This window comes from Diadema antillarum, unplaced genomic scaffold (assembly GCF_040938485.1).
Source record: "Diadema antillarum isolate AM-2024a unplaced genomic scaffold, OU_Dant_1.0 seq00001037_RagTag, whole genome shotgun sequence".
Lineage (NCBI taxonomy): Eukaryota > Metazoa > Echinodermata > Echinoidea > Diadematoida > Diadematidae > Diadema > Diadema antillarum.
In genome coordinates, this window is record NW_027271869.1 from 87155 (window position 1) to 103551 (window position 16397).

The 16397-nt window shown below is 38.9% G+C and overlaps 1 protein-coding gene across 1 annotated transcript; it reads right to left on the reverse strand.

Moving 5' to 3' along the window:
- Positions 1–3035: 3035 nt before the first annotated feature.
- LOC139742930 (vesicle transport through interaction with t-SNAREs homolog 1A-like) lies at positions 3036–16222 on the reverse strand. Its single transcript, XM_071653438.1, has 8 exons — positions 16129–16222; positions 9786–9844; positions 8722–8832; positions 7210–7293; positions 6034–6118; positions 5413–5483; positions 4134–4195; positions 3036–3230 (listed from the first exon to the last, which is right to left on the reverse strand). Exons 1-8 carry the CDS (start codon positions 16220–16222, stop codon positions 3140–3142), a joined length of 657 nt encoding a protein of 218 aa, XP_071509539.1. The 3' UTR covers positions 3036–3139.
- Between the last annotated feature and the right edge of the window lie 175 nt (positions 16223–16397).

Consider the following 16397-nt stretch of genomic DNA (forward strand, 5'->3'; position numbering starts at 1 on the left):
GATTAACTCATTAGAATTTACCTTGTCTTGGCTCCAATCGCCCTGCCCACCAAAAACACTCCCAAACGAGGTTATACTATCACGTGACCCTCTGACGTCAGTTTGAGAATGTTGCTCGGCTTTTGTGCCACAATAGTGATCATGCAAGCTGCTACACGCACAAGCATTGTATTGGATTTGTATTGCATGTTGCGTATGCGTGGTGACCTTTGTTCAGCCGAGGATTTGTTCGATTGTCATTTCTGTAGAGAGCAGAGAAAAGAGAAAATGCCTACACGATGTATTGTAGTGGGATGTTCAAATGCGTACAAAGATGGAGTTAGCCTTCATTCTTTTCCAAAGGACCCCAATCAGCGGAAAATTTGGACAGTAAAGGTCAAGCTCACAAGGGCTCAGTAGAAGTTGCGTATGCGTGGTGACCTTTGTTCAGCCGAGGATTTGTTCGATTGTCATTTCTGTAGAGAGCAGAGAAAAGAGAAAATGCCTACACGATGTATTGTAGCGGGATGTTCAAATACGTACAAAGATGGAGTTAGCCTTCATTCTTTTCCAAAGGACCCCAATCTGCGGAAAATTTGGATAGTAAAGGTCAAGCTCACAAGGGCTCAGTAGAAGGGTCCTTTGGACGCCAGTGTAATATGTAGGGAACATTTTGATGTGTCGGACTTCGAAGATCTTGGATTTTGGGCCGAGTTTGACCTCAAAAGACAGAAACGGCTAAAACCAAATGCCATTCCAATAATCACGGCCGCCAGCACGGGCAGCAAGGATGTAGTTCATCAACCAGCCACTGAAAAATGACAGAAAATGAGGGTAAGAATTATTGTGAATATTGTTACGCTGATGTACAGTGCGCTTTATCCAAACGTGTGACAATGATACGCACACACATTGCATTATGTGATGAGTGCATTATGCAGCTTCGCAGCTAGCTTGGTTGACTGCGACCAGCCAGCCCGATAACTGTGCATACAAAGAGCGCCCTGGGGTCAGGTTTTGACACGGTTGTGTTGGGTATACTGATAAACCGGCTGTTTGTGCCAAATTCCACTCTTTTGAGGCTTTCGGCCTTTTATACACAGCTAAAAAGGCATATACAGTTTAAACCTTTATCATGTTGAATGGTGCATGGTGGTGATCCCCGCCGCCGTGTTGTGAATGCTGCTGCAGCCTAGCGCTGTGTGTTGATTCCCCACTACCACTGAGCTGCATGCTCAGGCTCCATGCAGCTCTGCAGTTGCTCTTTGAATCATAGTGAACCAGAATTATATGAGTCTTGGTGCAGTCTTTCATGTTTCCACATCTCACTATCAGTCTGTGAGGCCCGCTACCAACAACAACTATCACAGGAATCTCAAAAGAACATGTCTTCTCATACTTCTCCGTCCTAATACATCACTTTCACAAGCTCCTAACAAATTACACCATGATGACTATGTTCCAGAAAGAGATCCCCTGACAGTATTTCCATCAGTAGCTGTTATTGATATTCAGTTACTTTTGTCATAAAATAATGGTATTCACATACAAAGTAGTGACAAACCTACAGTCAAACATGATTTAGGAACATTTTGTTACTGCAATTTCAGGAGGTCGTACTAAATTACAGCTAGGATGGTGTACAGAGTAAGGAGCTATTAGGAAGCTGCATTGCAGTAAGACATGGACAATCTTGCTGCATACTCTGTGTTGCTCAAAATAACTTTGTAGATTTGGCTGCAGAGGAAGATAATGTTCTGCATGTGATGAAAGAGTTTTTCATTACAGTTTGAGAGGATCACAAATGGCAAACTGAAACAACATCAAATACAAACCCTCTCAAATTCTGTGTCAGCTTTACTCATAAAGTCACGATTCATGAACTGGCAAAAAATTTGAAAAGTTCAGGGCTGTACATTGCGGATGATTTACCTAGAAGACTAGGAGAGTTAAGAAGTTCTCAAGTGCCTGCACTAAAGGCAACAAGACATGCAGGTACAGTAAACTTGCATTCTTTTCAAGAAGAGAGCCTAGTAAACTCTATGTAGATCATAACTGTTTGGATCACTAAGTCCAAACAACAGGTATTTGTTAATAAACTGGAATCCATGCCAGACAATCTAGCAAGATATAAGAGATAGAAATAACAGTTCCTGCAGGATCACCACATGGGGTAATGGTCAGCCAGAACTCGACAGCAACGGTGGAACCACCAGCTGACCATAGCAGCCTGACCACAGCAGCAATGGTGGAAATGCTGAACAACAGCATGGAGACAGACCAGCGAGAAAAGGCGATAGGGAGTTAATTCATTGGGGAGAACGGGGACATGATAGACCACAGAGTGGTTTTGATCTCATCATCACCAAGAAAAAAAAAAAAAAACACAAACAACAAAGATAAGCCTTGATGTACAAGCAGCTTGGATGCCTTGACTAGCAACGCATAAACTGTTACAGCTTTCAAGCTACATTTACACCTTCTGTGTGTTCTGAAATCACAATTTATGATGTTAATAACTGCCTGTTGTCAGGGCAACATACAAGCAGTTCTGATGTCATACTCTTGTAATGATGCCCTACTTTTCTCATCCAACCCTGCTACTGGCTGATCAACACTTTGTGTATTCCCTGAATTTTTAAAAGCCAAAAGGTTATACTGCCCTGTTGCTAATGCAATCCTTAAAGATAACTGTGACACTTGTCACTCAGTAGGAGTGTCACGGAGGGTAATAATCTCATTTTATCACTCCCATGCTAACTATGCTTGGTGGATTCCAGTGGCAACTACTCTTTTTTTTCCACTCGGGACTATGACTGACTCTTCCTTTAATACCTATTTCAGGCATGCAGTACTAAGTGAGAGTTTAAGAACAAGTACAAGGATCAAGGGGACACAAAACATACACAGGATGTCATTTTAACAAAAGATGGCAGTCTTGACCTATAAACCTTGTCTGCATGTGTACTTTTCTCCCTAACACAAGACAAAGAAGACACATATGACTGGACAGAAAACTAGTAACTTCTGGGGAGCTGCATGGCAATCAGCATCTTGTCTACTACACCTGCCAGACATCACTACCAGCCACCTTAAAGTATCGTCCCGCTATTAGGAGAGAGGGTTCATTGCACCTTTCAGCAGCACGTCGCAGCCATCATCATTTCCTGGCCAGGAAGTAGATGATGAGGATGATGATAGTCAGGATGATGAGGCCAAGGATGAGCATTATTACACGGTTTTGAAGGATCCTGCAAGCAGAAACAGGGATGAATGGATATTTCATAAGCATATGAAATACTACGCCAGCATACAAGAGAAGACATTCATATCAGTAAAAAAAAAAAAATTGTAACAATTTCCATGCCAACTAAAACATATATCTTGAAGGCTGATCAACTGCTGTCATAGAAGTTACTCTTATATGGGAGAGGGGCAGGGCATCACTGAAATATTAGTATGTCTTAAAACAGGACAAAGAAGCAGCTATCCTTAAACAGCAAAACTAATAGTTAAAAACAAATACTAACCCTGTTGAGAGCAGATGAACGTTAAATAGTTATTGACAATAAATTAGTAAATATGCGATACATTGGCCGGTTAGCTAGACTGTCAGTTCTTTAAAGCTTTGTGACATATCACCTTAAAAGTGAAATTTCCCCCACTCCCCTCCACAAAATTCTGTGTTTGAGGTCTTCTTTTCCCCCAGTTTTAAACATTTTGTATCATTAATTATGCAGTACAGTTGAGAAAAGATAGATCAAAATCACATGGCGGTCCATTCTATTGATGTCATTTGTTTGGCAAACTCAATATATCTTAATTTCCCCTTTTCCATAAAATAAATGACGTTTGGCACATTGCCGTTGCACACCATATGGACAAGTAGTAAACATTATATCATTAATTAATGAAGCCTTACCTGCTAGGGAGGTCTACTGGCATACTTCATTCTTGTACATGTATGTCATGTTATTACTTCTTTGCCACAATAGGGGGAAAAGAACGTCATCACTCTAACAAATCCAACTGAAGATAACTCAAAATACAGCATAAGTGGGTAACGGGGTAAAAGCAAGACAAGCAAATAAACATAAACCATGAAGAAATTCGAGAGCTGGGTGGTGAAAATAAAGCGATGACACAGATCATACCTACGCATCATTGCACTGAGGACACGGGAGCTTTGGCCAACAGTAGCATCCATATCACGTAACTGAAAGAAAAAGCCACAGGAAACTTCAGCCGCCTGCTTCTTGCTATGTACATTGTATTCACTGGACTAAACTTTGCTATGGAACCCTAAGTGCATGTTTCTACTGGTCATCTTGTATCGCCTCGCATCGCCGCAAATTTTTGTCACCTGCATCACCCTCGTATCATACTACCACCCAAACTGTTTCTAGTGAGCAATAAAATATGCCGTAATGCAGGCTGATGAGAGGGAACTTGCAAAAATGTGATGCACTAGGAAGAGACTCATAAGGTAACAGATCAGGTAGCATGTGCACTCCCTTACAATCACCTGAATAATACATAGAATCTCCCAATAAGAATTAAAGATTTCCAGCACACTGAAAATGTCGTTACCTGCTCATGATTCTACTGACAAATCGTCCGTCTCATCACCATGCATCTACAACCCAAAAAGGTGGACCACAGATCACCTCTGATTACCTTGTATCACCCACATCACCCTGCATCACCTTGCATCACCTCACATTTTTTATTGTTCATTAGAAGCATGCCCAAGGATAGAGGTAGTAACAAGGAGATACATCTGTATTAACACTTTGTCTAATCTGATGATATTCTAAAGGACTAACCATCCCCCCCTCCCCCCCCCCCCCCCCCCGAGTCCCAGAAACCAGAATGCTGCTGTTTGATGCTGTATATTCTTTATCATAGCTGTTACTAATCATTGCTTAAGTGTTTCATAGGGGTGTTGAATATTCTCTTTCATAGGAGCCTTTCACTGTATAGGGACAATTGTTTGTTTCGGTAGCAGAATTTTCAAAAGCCTCTTAATCACAACATTTAGAACTAATCCTCAAATTGCAACTGATTGACAAATTGCCCTACATCGACGTAAATAAGCATTACTGTTTAATACATCCACATCCCCTCAGAAATTCAAGAGAAAACTAACACATACACCTATTCAGGTTCACATGTACTAGTTTGATTGACTGTAACTTTCATATATCAGATATATGAGAATCATGGCCTTCATGGACATTCTTGTAATAATTACTCTGGAGCTGCAGAAACTCTCAGTGAAGGAGTTCTAAAGATAACATGCAAATACTGTAAAAAGTTTTTTTTTTTTAAAGCAACAAATACAAAAGAGACTATGCATCTCAGTAATTCCAGATATTTGGGGTTCCCAAACTCTCCCACAAGAACCTCAAAGTTTAAATAGTTTAATCTTACCCTATTCCTTGACCGCTCAATCTTCTCCCTGTCTTTGTGGAGATTGTCAAGGATGTCTTGCCCTAGTTGTTCTGTGAATGACAAAAAGAGGATGGTATTAAAAGACATGGAAACTAACATATATTGCCTCAATTCTTACTGCAAATCATCACTATTATCATCATCATCTCAGTGTTCATTACCTTTGGCCATAATAAGACCTGCGGAATCATCCTTTTCCTCATTACACATGGCAGCTCCTTTTATGCATTGCTACACATGGCTTTTATCAAAGTCAAACTGGCACCATGGAGACGTATTTCTGTTCTTATATTTCTGTATCATATGAACTTCATATAACAGACTTCATTACATAATGAACTCACTGAATCAATCCACAGAACTGTGTTTAAATGAAAGTACTGCAGGCAAATATATATGCACATGACTCGTGTATGAAACGCACACACACACACACACACACACACACACACACACACACACAAGCAAAATTATTGATATGAAATCAAAGTACCCCTCCCTCTCTGCCCCCCCCCCCCAAAAAAAAAAAAAAAGAAATCACCCACCAAATAAAATATCCAATATTATGTTAGGTGAAGTGCCACATGCACTAGAACTGACCTGTTTCTACAGTCATTCTGTAGCCTGCCTCAAGTTTTCTGGAGGTTCTATCCAGTCTCTCTGTGTTATCCAGTAATCTTGTCCTCTGCAAAAGTAAACAAAATAGGGACAGTCACACAAACACAAATTAAGTGTTTGACAAGTCAAAATAGTCAGACAATCGTCTGCACACAGCGAATTTATATTCATGTACCAGTAAGGTCTGAAGCAAAGAAAAAAAGACTATGCAAATGCAATTCACAAAGCTTTGCAGAAACACACAAACTAAAATATGCTACTTACTAACATATAAAACAGTTTTGAGATAGGGATCCTTGGTTTAGTATATTGTATAATTATGAAAAGGATCCTGCGAATAGCAACTCCATATGAATGACTTAAAGTGTGTAGACTGCTGAAATCTTTACTTACAAATGGTAGCCGACAAGTGCACATTTGGGCCTCTATATTACTTTCAAGGTAGAAATCAGCATGTAAACAGCGCAGGCTTTTTAATGTAAATATTGACAATGGAAGTGTGTATGTCAATGGCTGCATTATCAAGGAATGCATCTCAACATAGACAATTAAAAAACAAACAAACCGTATTGGCAAAATACTCAACACAGGAACCTTTGTGTTTTTTAAGAACTGCATGACTTTGACAACAAAACAAAACCTCTACCTCATCAAGTTCTAGAGGCCACATTTCTTTTGTTTGCAGTTGTATCAGTTCAGCAAATGATCTATGTTATTTATTGTTGGTATCTTTTTAATATGGCAAAATAAAAAGTGTCTTTCCTTTGAGCCAAATCTTAGTTATATACCATGATCTATCTAAGTTGCAGAATTATCTAAATCTTCTACACCCCAAATTTATATCCAATCCCTAAATTGGCAACATATATTAGAAGATTTATGTTCCAATCTCTTTCAAATTAGTGTTACTTTCATTCTGTTTCACTGATTCTAACTAGTTTCACCAAGTCTCTCTCTAACAATGAATATGTAGTAAAAACTTGTGAGGTGCCAATTTGTGGTGGCAGGATAATGATTTCAGGATAATGATTTCTGCAGCAATATTCCCCCAATACATGATGGGTTAACCTGTTAATGTTGGTGCATAGTACTAACCACCTGATGAAAACATCTACATCAAAACGCAGCCTTTAGGTGAGACCAAACTTTGGGCTGTACCTGGTCCTCTGAACTGCGATAGTCATCTAGCCCCAGAAGCTCTTCCCTGGTTCCATCGTCCCTGGAAGACACCTTGGACCGTCGCTGAAAGGGTCAAATTTTATCGGCAGGAGAAAAGTCTCAAAATCAATCTACTTGCCAGCATCATCCTCATGGCATTTGTATTTTGTACAACTCAACAACATACATGTGTGAATGTTGCAATTCCTTCGCGTGTTCGTTACCTTGAATAATGTAGCTCTCTTAGAGTTGTATACTATTTCTGTAACTGCTTCTTATCAATGTATACTTATTGTATATATTCTGTCTTGGCTATATGAGATGTACTTGCATACATTTTGTATGCACTCCTATTTTGTGAACATGCATGAAATCTTGAATGAATGAATAAATAAATAAATAAATAAAACAAAATTGCATCACTATCAATCACATGGCTTATCAAGCCTGCATTCATCATGTAATCTACACTGTATGTGCAGGGTTCGACTTTGGTGGCGGCGAGGTGGCCTGGGGCCACTATAAATTAGTGTGAGGCTAACAAATTTGTCTTTTGGTGGCCCGATCAAGCAACTGAGATTCAAAAATGGATTGTTACTTTTGCTCTTGATTTGAGCCATTACATACCATACAGAGTATCTTTTTGGGCCACCAAAATTTCAGATTTAAAGAGTTTATTGGCCAAAAAGTGCCACCAGACAAAAAAGTAAGTGTCGAGCCCTGATGTGTCCATGCATGTTTCTTAGTACTTAAATCCATTCAGTTGACACACATTAGACTTTCTTAAAAACCACAATATTCAATGTCTAAAGACAATGCATTCCATCAGGATGCTCAAACCGCCAGCTTTATCATTCTTCTGAGTACTGCAATTTTTGCCCTCTCTTACTAAAAGCGTTACTTACAGGTTTAAATGATACCATTGGTGTACAGAACATCATTATTTTCTACCAGAATGAGACTTGTCCACTCCCTGACACAGTACATCTATGTAAAAGTTTAATGGGATAAGTGAAATGTTTCTCTTCTGCATACAAAAATGGAATGTTATTGTGGCTTGACCTTTGACGATGAAACATGACATTGTGGCTCTCAGTTTCACTCTGTGACCATATACCACAGATGTCATGATTCCAAATTCTACCCAGCTCAGCTTTTTACGCTCAATTTCTACCCACTTCAGTCTTACACTCATGGTATGCAATAAAAGGCTTCTATGTGACACATCCAAGTTGTTTTCAAGTCAATGCAGTAACAAGAAACAGAAACTGCTTTCAATACAAACATAACGCTTTACTACCATAACAGTCCCACTTCCACATACCCCAGCACTAATTTTATGTTGTTGTACAGGCATGAGATTGTCACTAAAGCCTGACAAACATCAATAACACACATCTGGCTAACCTTCCCGTCAAAGGGGGGGGGGGGGGGGGGGGGGGCAAAAAGACATTTATATGATACAACTTTGTTCTTTTTTCAATTATATGCCACCAAAAGCATTTGTCTCACCAAATCTTTCTCAAGTCGATTCAGTTCTGTCTGGTAGCTTTTTAAGCGGGTGGTGAACTTCTGCCTTTCACTGGACGGAATGCTGCGGATCTCAATATCCATTTGTTCTAGCTGATTTGCGAAGAAAAACATTGAAGAACGGTAACAGGTAGAGTAAGATTGACTTGACAAATGAAGCATAAAACATGTGATGACACCACAAAACGTGGTGTGCTGATGCGCTACAATATATCATTTGTACAGTGCACTCCTGCTATAACGAACACGGTTATAATGAAATTCCGGTTACAACTAAGTAAAAATTCAGGCCGCAATGGTATCCACTCTATGCATTTTTATTGTTTACTTGTCCGGTTATAACGAAATTTCGATAAAACGAAAGAAAACTGCCACTCCCAAGGACTTTGTTATAACAGGAGTCCACTGTACCTCTTTATGGTATTCAAAATGTATATGAAAACAAAGAAAAATCAGCTGGCCTGACATTAAGAAAATTGAAAAAACACACCAAATGTTTTTGTCCTTTTTAATTTGCTTAAATGAAATGATTCAGAAACCTTCATACAATGGTGTCATATAAAATGCACCTTCTAATGCTACATGCACATATTGGAAAGATATTTTGTGTGAACTACATGTATATAAAATGCTATTGTATATTGTACAACATGCATATTGTACAATAATGCCTACAAATTATCTACAACAGAGTACATACAAAAACAAAATATATCCAATCAAAACCAACAAAACATTTCACTAACCTGTTATCCAAACAGCAGTTCCATGCAAATATTTGGTTAATACCCACATTGGAGGACAGACACATTTATATTCATGGGAAGTTTTCATGTTTGTGAGGAAAGGACATAGGAATTCTACAGAGAATTGAAGGAATTTGTTGCCACGAGTGCCAAGCAAAGTACCTTGATTTCATATAATATGTAATGTACGAACTGGCTAGAGAGAATATGGAGGATAGAAAGCCTGATGAGTATTAAACAGAGGGGAAAATAAAGATAATAATAACTATTATCAAAAAGTCAGACACAATGTAAACTTACTAATTCAAGAGCTTCATCAACTTGCTTTTCTGCTGCACTGACAAGCTGCTTCTTTTCAGCTGAAAAGGTCAACACAAAGAAATGACATCTGAGCTACAGTCGTATATTTACAAGCTTGAATGGTACAACATACAACTTTATGAATACATTATTAAACACAGAGAAAAACATTGACTGCGCAATGCATGCATTTGTACAATATTCCCTCATAACACACATACCCTGTACACATGTGCAAAGCACGATCAAGAGCAATTCTACAGATTGTACCTCTGCTACATTGTACATACGATTCAGGATCAAACAAAATCTAATAAAAAGAATGCCCCATAGAAATGTACAGTATGTCACAGTAACACACACCTGAATTATACCAGTGTTAGTTACTGTAATGTTGTGTATCCTGATGCTTGCATACACATCAATTGATATTTTGATAAACTTCATTCTTTACATAGCAACTTTCAGCACTACAGAGAGCTATGTACCGTATGGTTCTATGCACTTATCAGTTTTAATTGAAAAAAACAGAAAGAAAAATACCCAGTACCTTCAATTCCCAGGCTGATAATGGCACTTGTTGTTTCTCCCTGTTTACTACATCCCACTTTACAATTGTATTTTCTACATCAAGTTAGGAAATAACAGATTTGTTTACATTTTTTGAGAAAATGCAATTATGATTGATTTGTTCACATTTTTTATTCATAGAAAAATGCAATTATAATGTCTATACTTCTTAACTGTGTTTCAATACTGCCCTTAGAAAGAGCATACATTCTCTACACTGTTTATGCTCCACCCAGATCCATACACAGATGGTGCTAAACTTGGATGATGCAGTTTCATAAAATCGGTATACACGTGTATATATCTTGGTGGATATCTCAGGTACTGCTGGACCAAACTGCATCAAAATTACACAAATTTGGCACTTTTAAACATGTATCAAATCACATGAATTTGAATCACAACAAATTGTGGAAAGTGCTGATTTCAGCTTCAAAATTTGATCTCATTACTTAGGACAACAACATGCAGCCTGCACAATTGCACATTGAACGGTTTTGGTTTAAAGGCATTGTTTATCATTTGCAGATGAAACAAAAACCCACCTTTAGTACTTCAAAATAGTTCTGAACTGTGAGTTAGGGATTGAAACAACTAGTGCAAAAAAGTAAATCAGTATAATCGATGTTAAGTATTGTTGAATATACAAAATGTGAACAATAGTTATAATAAGATTATTTCTGGACTAAACCATCTACAGTTAAGTTTAGTGAAAAATAGTAATATCTCCTAAACATTTTAGGCTTTACTGCAAGATTTTTAAATGGAAGGGTGCTTTGTCATACAAGTGACCTACACACATTCATCAATAACTCAAACATTTTTTAAATCACTGCTCCCAAAGGTAAACGGTGCCTTTAATCGAGAGTATAACGGTACCTCAAAACATACATAGCATCTTATACAAGTCAGTGTAACTAGAAACACACCATAACAGTGCTGTTACTGCACACAGATTCATGGAACAGTGATATCCTAGAACTATACCATCTACACATACTCTATCAACAAACTACATGTAGATGAGGGTTTGTGGTGTGGTGTTCTAAGAGCAAGGTGCTACATAAGCACTTGCCCAACTGCCTGGGGCAAGTGAAAATCAAAAGTCTGGCAAGTGTTTTGGAACGATGGGAAAAAAAGCTTGCCCGAACTGGGCAGGCAAAAAGTTTTGAAGCCATTTTTTTCTTCACTTTTTCCCCTTCAACCCATGAAGTCAACCATACAGAAGACCAAAGATAGTGACTGTTGAGTGATGTAATGTAACACATCACTCAACAGTCAATTTCATATCAGCAACTTTTGAACACTCATGTGAAGAGCCCCAATGGAATGCAATACAACACCAATACTTGATCTATCCAAGTTTGTTATTCCATCCAGCATGTGAATCAAAGTCAGTGTATTGTTTATTCAAATTATTGTTTTATCAAGCCCTTGACTTACAAGTGATTTTCTGTATTATTATAATTTTTTTTAATGGACTTTCTTTCTGGTTAGTAAAATTCATGTTTGTGCAAGTACGCAGTATCTGCTTGCCTGACCGGGGCACGTGGTAAAAAGTTGTGTAGCACCCTGTAATAGTGGATGCAATCAGTATGTGCTGTGCATCGTGTTCTTTCAGGTGTACAAGTTGTAGGTGGCGTGCTCATTGTGCAAGTAAAAAGGTTTCTGCCACTGCCTATCCATCATGCGCCCTAAAGAACTAAGCATACAATTGTACGCAACGCGAGATATCTTACGCCCAGCGCCCTCGCTTGCATTCGTGTCGTTCTTCCATGCACACGTTGTATTGGTTAACTTTTGGCTACTATGATTCTCTTGAACTGCTAAAAAAAAAACAATTCATGATGAGTAGAGACAGCCCATCCCAGTCTCTGATTGCCTTAGGAATAAAACCGTATTTGTAGGCATCCAATTACGAAAGAGCCACATCTCATGAAGTGAAGAGTTGCCATTTTATGAATTTGCTAAGTCCGGATTCCATGACGCCAGACGAGATGCAGTCTGCGCTACGCGGAACATACATGTACAGCGGAGAGTAAAACCACCAGTTTTTGGACATGTAAGCTATTTTGCAATATTTGTTCACCTAAAATATATATAAAGTCATATTTATAACAATGTATATGTTAAATATAACAAATTTCTTTTATCATTTCTGTAAAAGTGGAATTTTTTTGGGGTGTTGAAATTTTCGTGCATTTTGCGCAACCAGAAACAAGCGCGAAAATAAAAGCACACAAATATTTTTGCTTGCCATTATGTTTCAATAGTTGATATCTTGATTCCACGTAATTAAAAACACGCTAAACTCTTCGTACCTGGCTGAAAGCTAAAAATCAGTCACGCAAAAATATTCACTTTTACAGTACCGGTATCTCAATTTTGAGTTTATCAAATACATTACAGAAATCCATAAAACCCCAAAATATATCACCTTGATAATCCACCAGAATCTGGATGCGTGCTACGCACATTCAATGTAAAAGGCCACTGAAAAATGCACCGCGCCATACCTTGTTGGCGCAAGGTTGCATCGGGGATGTTGCGGCACCCATTGTTGTCTGAATCCTGGCGAGTCAGCACTAGCATTCAACCCCTGTACATTTAGTCACTGCATCTGCACGTACACTACAAAGATTTTGTTTTTCTTTTGTGGTTTTGAGGATACCATCACACTCTGAGCTTGCCATAAGCAAAAAATCTCGCAAGAACAGCATATTTTTCAATTTTTAGCGTTTTTTTGGCAACCCTGATTCCTAACACAGGATATAAATTGTGCATGCTTTGGAAAAGTTGCACCAATTCTGCATTTTTGAGGGCAACATTTGGGATTTTAGATGGATTTTTGGAGGTGACTAAGGCACTTTCCTGCTGTGAACGACAGTGCCGGTACGGTATGTGAAAGGATGTGATATGCGTGTGTTGTGACGATAGAATTTAGTGGATTGTGAAAAGTGATTAGTGTCCAGATTCTGGAGGCCGGCCGAAAACTGAGGGTTTTACTCTATATCCCCGACGGTAAAATACAGACTGATCTTTAGTTTCAGTCAAGCAGAGCAGCCCAGCTTCCGTGACCGGTCACGTGACCAGCTCCTGCGTCATGTTAGTAGATCTACGGTGAGTAAACTATTACCCCTTTCATATTGGCCCCCCCAAAAAAGCACGTCCTCCAGAGGCGCCGTATTCATCCCAGACCACTGTCAATATGAAAGCTTGCGGGGAGAAGAACTCGACGTGAACACAGCACGAACAGTGGATGAACACAGCGTGCAGTTCATGCTAGACCGTCTAGCACGAACATGGCACGTCCTCCGGAGGACATGCCGTGTTCATCCCAGACCACTGTCTATATAAACGGACACGAGATACAACCGGAACTGGAAATCTCGGATAAAAACAACTGTGCTAGCACACGATAGTATGTATACACATGTGTGTGATTTGTCAATGTACAATGATAACTTATTTATTGCATACCATGGTCCTATCAGCGAAAATTATTTGCAGAATTGAGGAGATATCAAATTTGTAGAACATTGCCGCAAAAATAAGAGTAACGAATGATTAAATAGTACAAAAAAGAGTCTATATGCTCTTTTTGTACTATTTAATCATTCGTTAGACATTTACTTCAAAATAAAATATAGTTTATGTTTCATTTATGTTTAAACAATTTTTACACTCACTTTACTTGTAAAATTGCAAGGCAAGGTAACCTGTCTGCCTGCTTGGAATTGGGCAAGTCTGCACTAGTAATTAATACTATAGTACATACAGTATACTTTAGCTTTACTGCCAATGGCTATGTATACATGTACACTGTACTGACTGTTGTAGATGTATGTATGTATTGTTGCTATGGGAATGTGTGCCGAGTTCGAGCTGTGTTCGAGATCAGTATGAAAGGGTACCACGGGTTGTAGGCCTAAACTTTACCTCATGTTTACATAAGGATTTGGGAGCACAGTCATTCTGTATTCATCCCAGACTCGAGTCTGGTATGACGTCTGAGGATGCCAATATGAAAGGGGTAGACCTAGGCCTATATGATAGTTCACTAGCTCGAATTCACAAAGGTGGTACAATTGAAACCATGGACAAAGACCGTATTTTTTTATGGGACGCCAAGTGTCGCATGGCCTATTTCGTTACAAAATCAGTTAATTTGACAACGAAATGACCATTTCATTAACGAAATGATTAGACCCTTATTTCGTTACGAAATGTTAACGGTACATTTCGTAACAAAATGAACATTTCGTAACGAAATGAACATTTCATCTATACTAGACCTAGTATTTTGTCAACGAAATGTCTGATTTGTTGATAACGAAATAGAAATTCTAGAGTAAGAACCCCAATTTTCGGCCAGCCTCCAATATCCGGACACTTACCACTTATCACAAGGCAGCAAAGTGGACTGTCACAACACAAGCATAATTTTATTATCACATTGTTTCACATACTAGCACATTCATTCACCACAGGAAAGTGCCCGAGTCACCTCCAAAAATCCATCTAAAATCCCAAATTTTGCCGTCAAAAATGCGGAATTGCCACAACTTTTCCAAAGCGCGGGCGAATTAGGTCCCGTGTAAAGAATCAGAATCGCCGAAAAAGCGCTAAAAATTGAAAAATCACGCCGTTCTGTTGCGAGATTTTTCGTTTATCGCAAGCTCAGAGTGTGATGGTATCCTCAAAAACACAAAAGAAAAACAAAATCTCTGTACGTGTCGATGCAGTGAATAAATGTACAAGGGCTGAATGCAAGTGCAGAGTTCCCAAAATTCGGACATGAACGGGCGCCGCAACATCCCCGATGCAACCTTGCACCAACAAGGTATGGCGCGCGAGGATTTTTCAGTGGCCTTGTATGCGTATTGACATTGCGCGCGTGTCCGAATTTTGGAGACGCTGTCCGGATTTTGGGGAATTGACAAGGTCATAATATTTGGGGATTTTGTGAAATTTCATGATCTGTTCAACAAAATAAATATTGGGGAAAATTAGGTTGATATATTTAACATACATTATTATAGATATAATTTTGTGGAGTATTATTTGAGTTGAATAAATATTGCAAAAAAGCTTAAGTGTCCGAAAATTGGGGCTTTTACTCTAGATGCTCTACTAAAGTTAGATCTATGCCTCCTCTAGGGCTAGGTCATGCGACACTTGCTGACTTGGTGCCCCATAAAATATGACGGTCTTTGTCCATGGTTTAAACCATGGTTTCAATTGTACTACCTTCATGAATTTGGGCCATAGATCTCTATTGTAAATTTACACAGCCCAACTGGTCCATCCAAGCCTCTCACGCCACGCACGCACGCGAGCACGGCCACTACACTGTAATCTTGTCTGTGTCGACTGTAGCTGTACAGTGACAGGGGCCAGGGCTGTGTAATTTTTATCGTACATTATAGGATAGTTACGCATTACGGCCACTAATTAACAAAGCTGATTAACCGTGTGATAGATCATGAGATAGACACTGATGCCATGGGGTAAATTTATAACTGACAGGGCTGTGTACCGAGATCGTCACTGCGCTGTGCGCTGTCTGACTTTTCACACGTTTATGGCCGGCTACGGCCGTTCCACGTATAAACACTGTGATATACGACTGTGTATTTCATAGTATCTAGCATTACGGTGCGCCTACGGGCAACATCACTGAGCTGAGGTGACACAGCTGGACATTGCCATTCAGCTATAAAAAAATATATGATGTTTGTAAAGTACAGTACATAGTGATTATGACGCTTACCTCCTACCAGCATTGGTATTTTATTGATTTTAGATGTAATTTCAGCTGAAACAGCCGCGAACTGATGCTCGAATTCTTCCATGGCGGCTGCCATTTTACCACCGTGTAACTTGCCAATTACTATAAAATGTCCAGAAGAACAATTTATTGTAGAATATGATCTAATATCTTTGTATGACTATGATGACATTCAAAATAAACTAATTATTTATATATTATCCATAAATAGAGAAAATTTCAATTATTGCCCATCTTAGTAAAAAATTTAC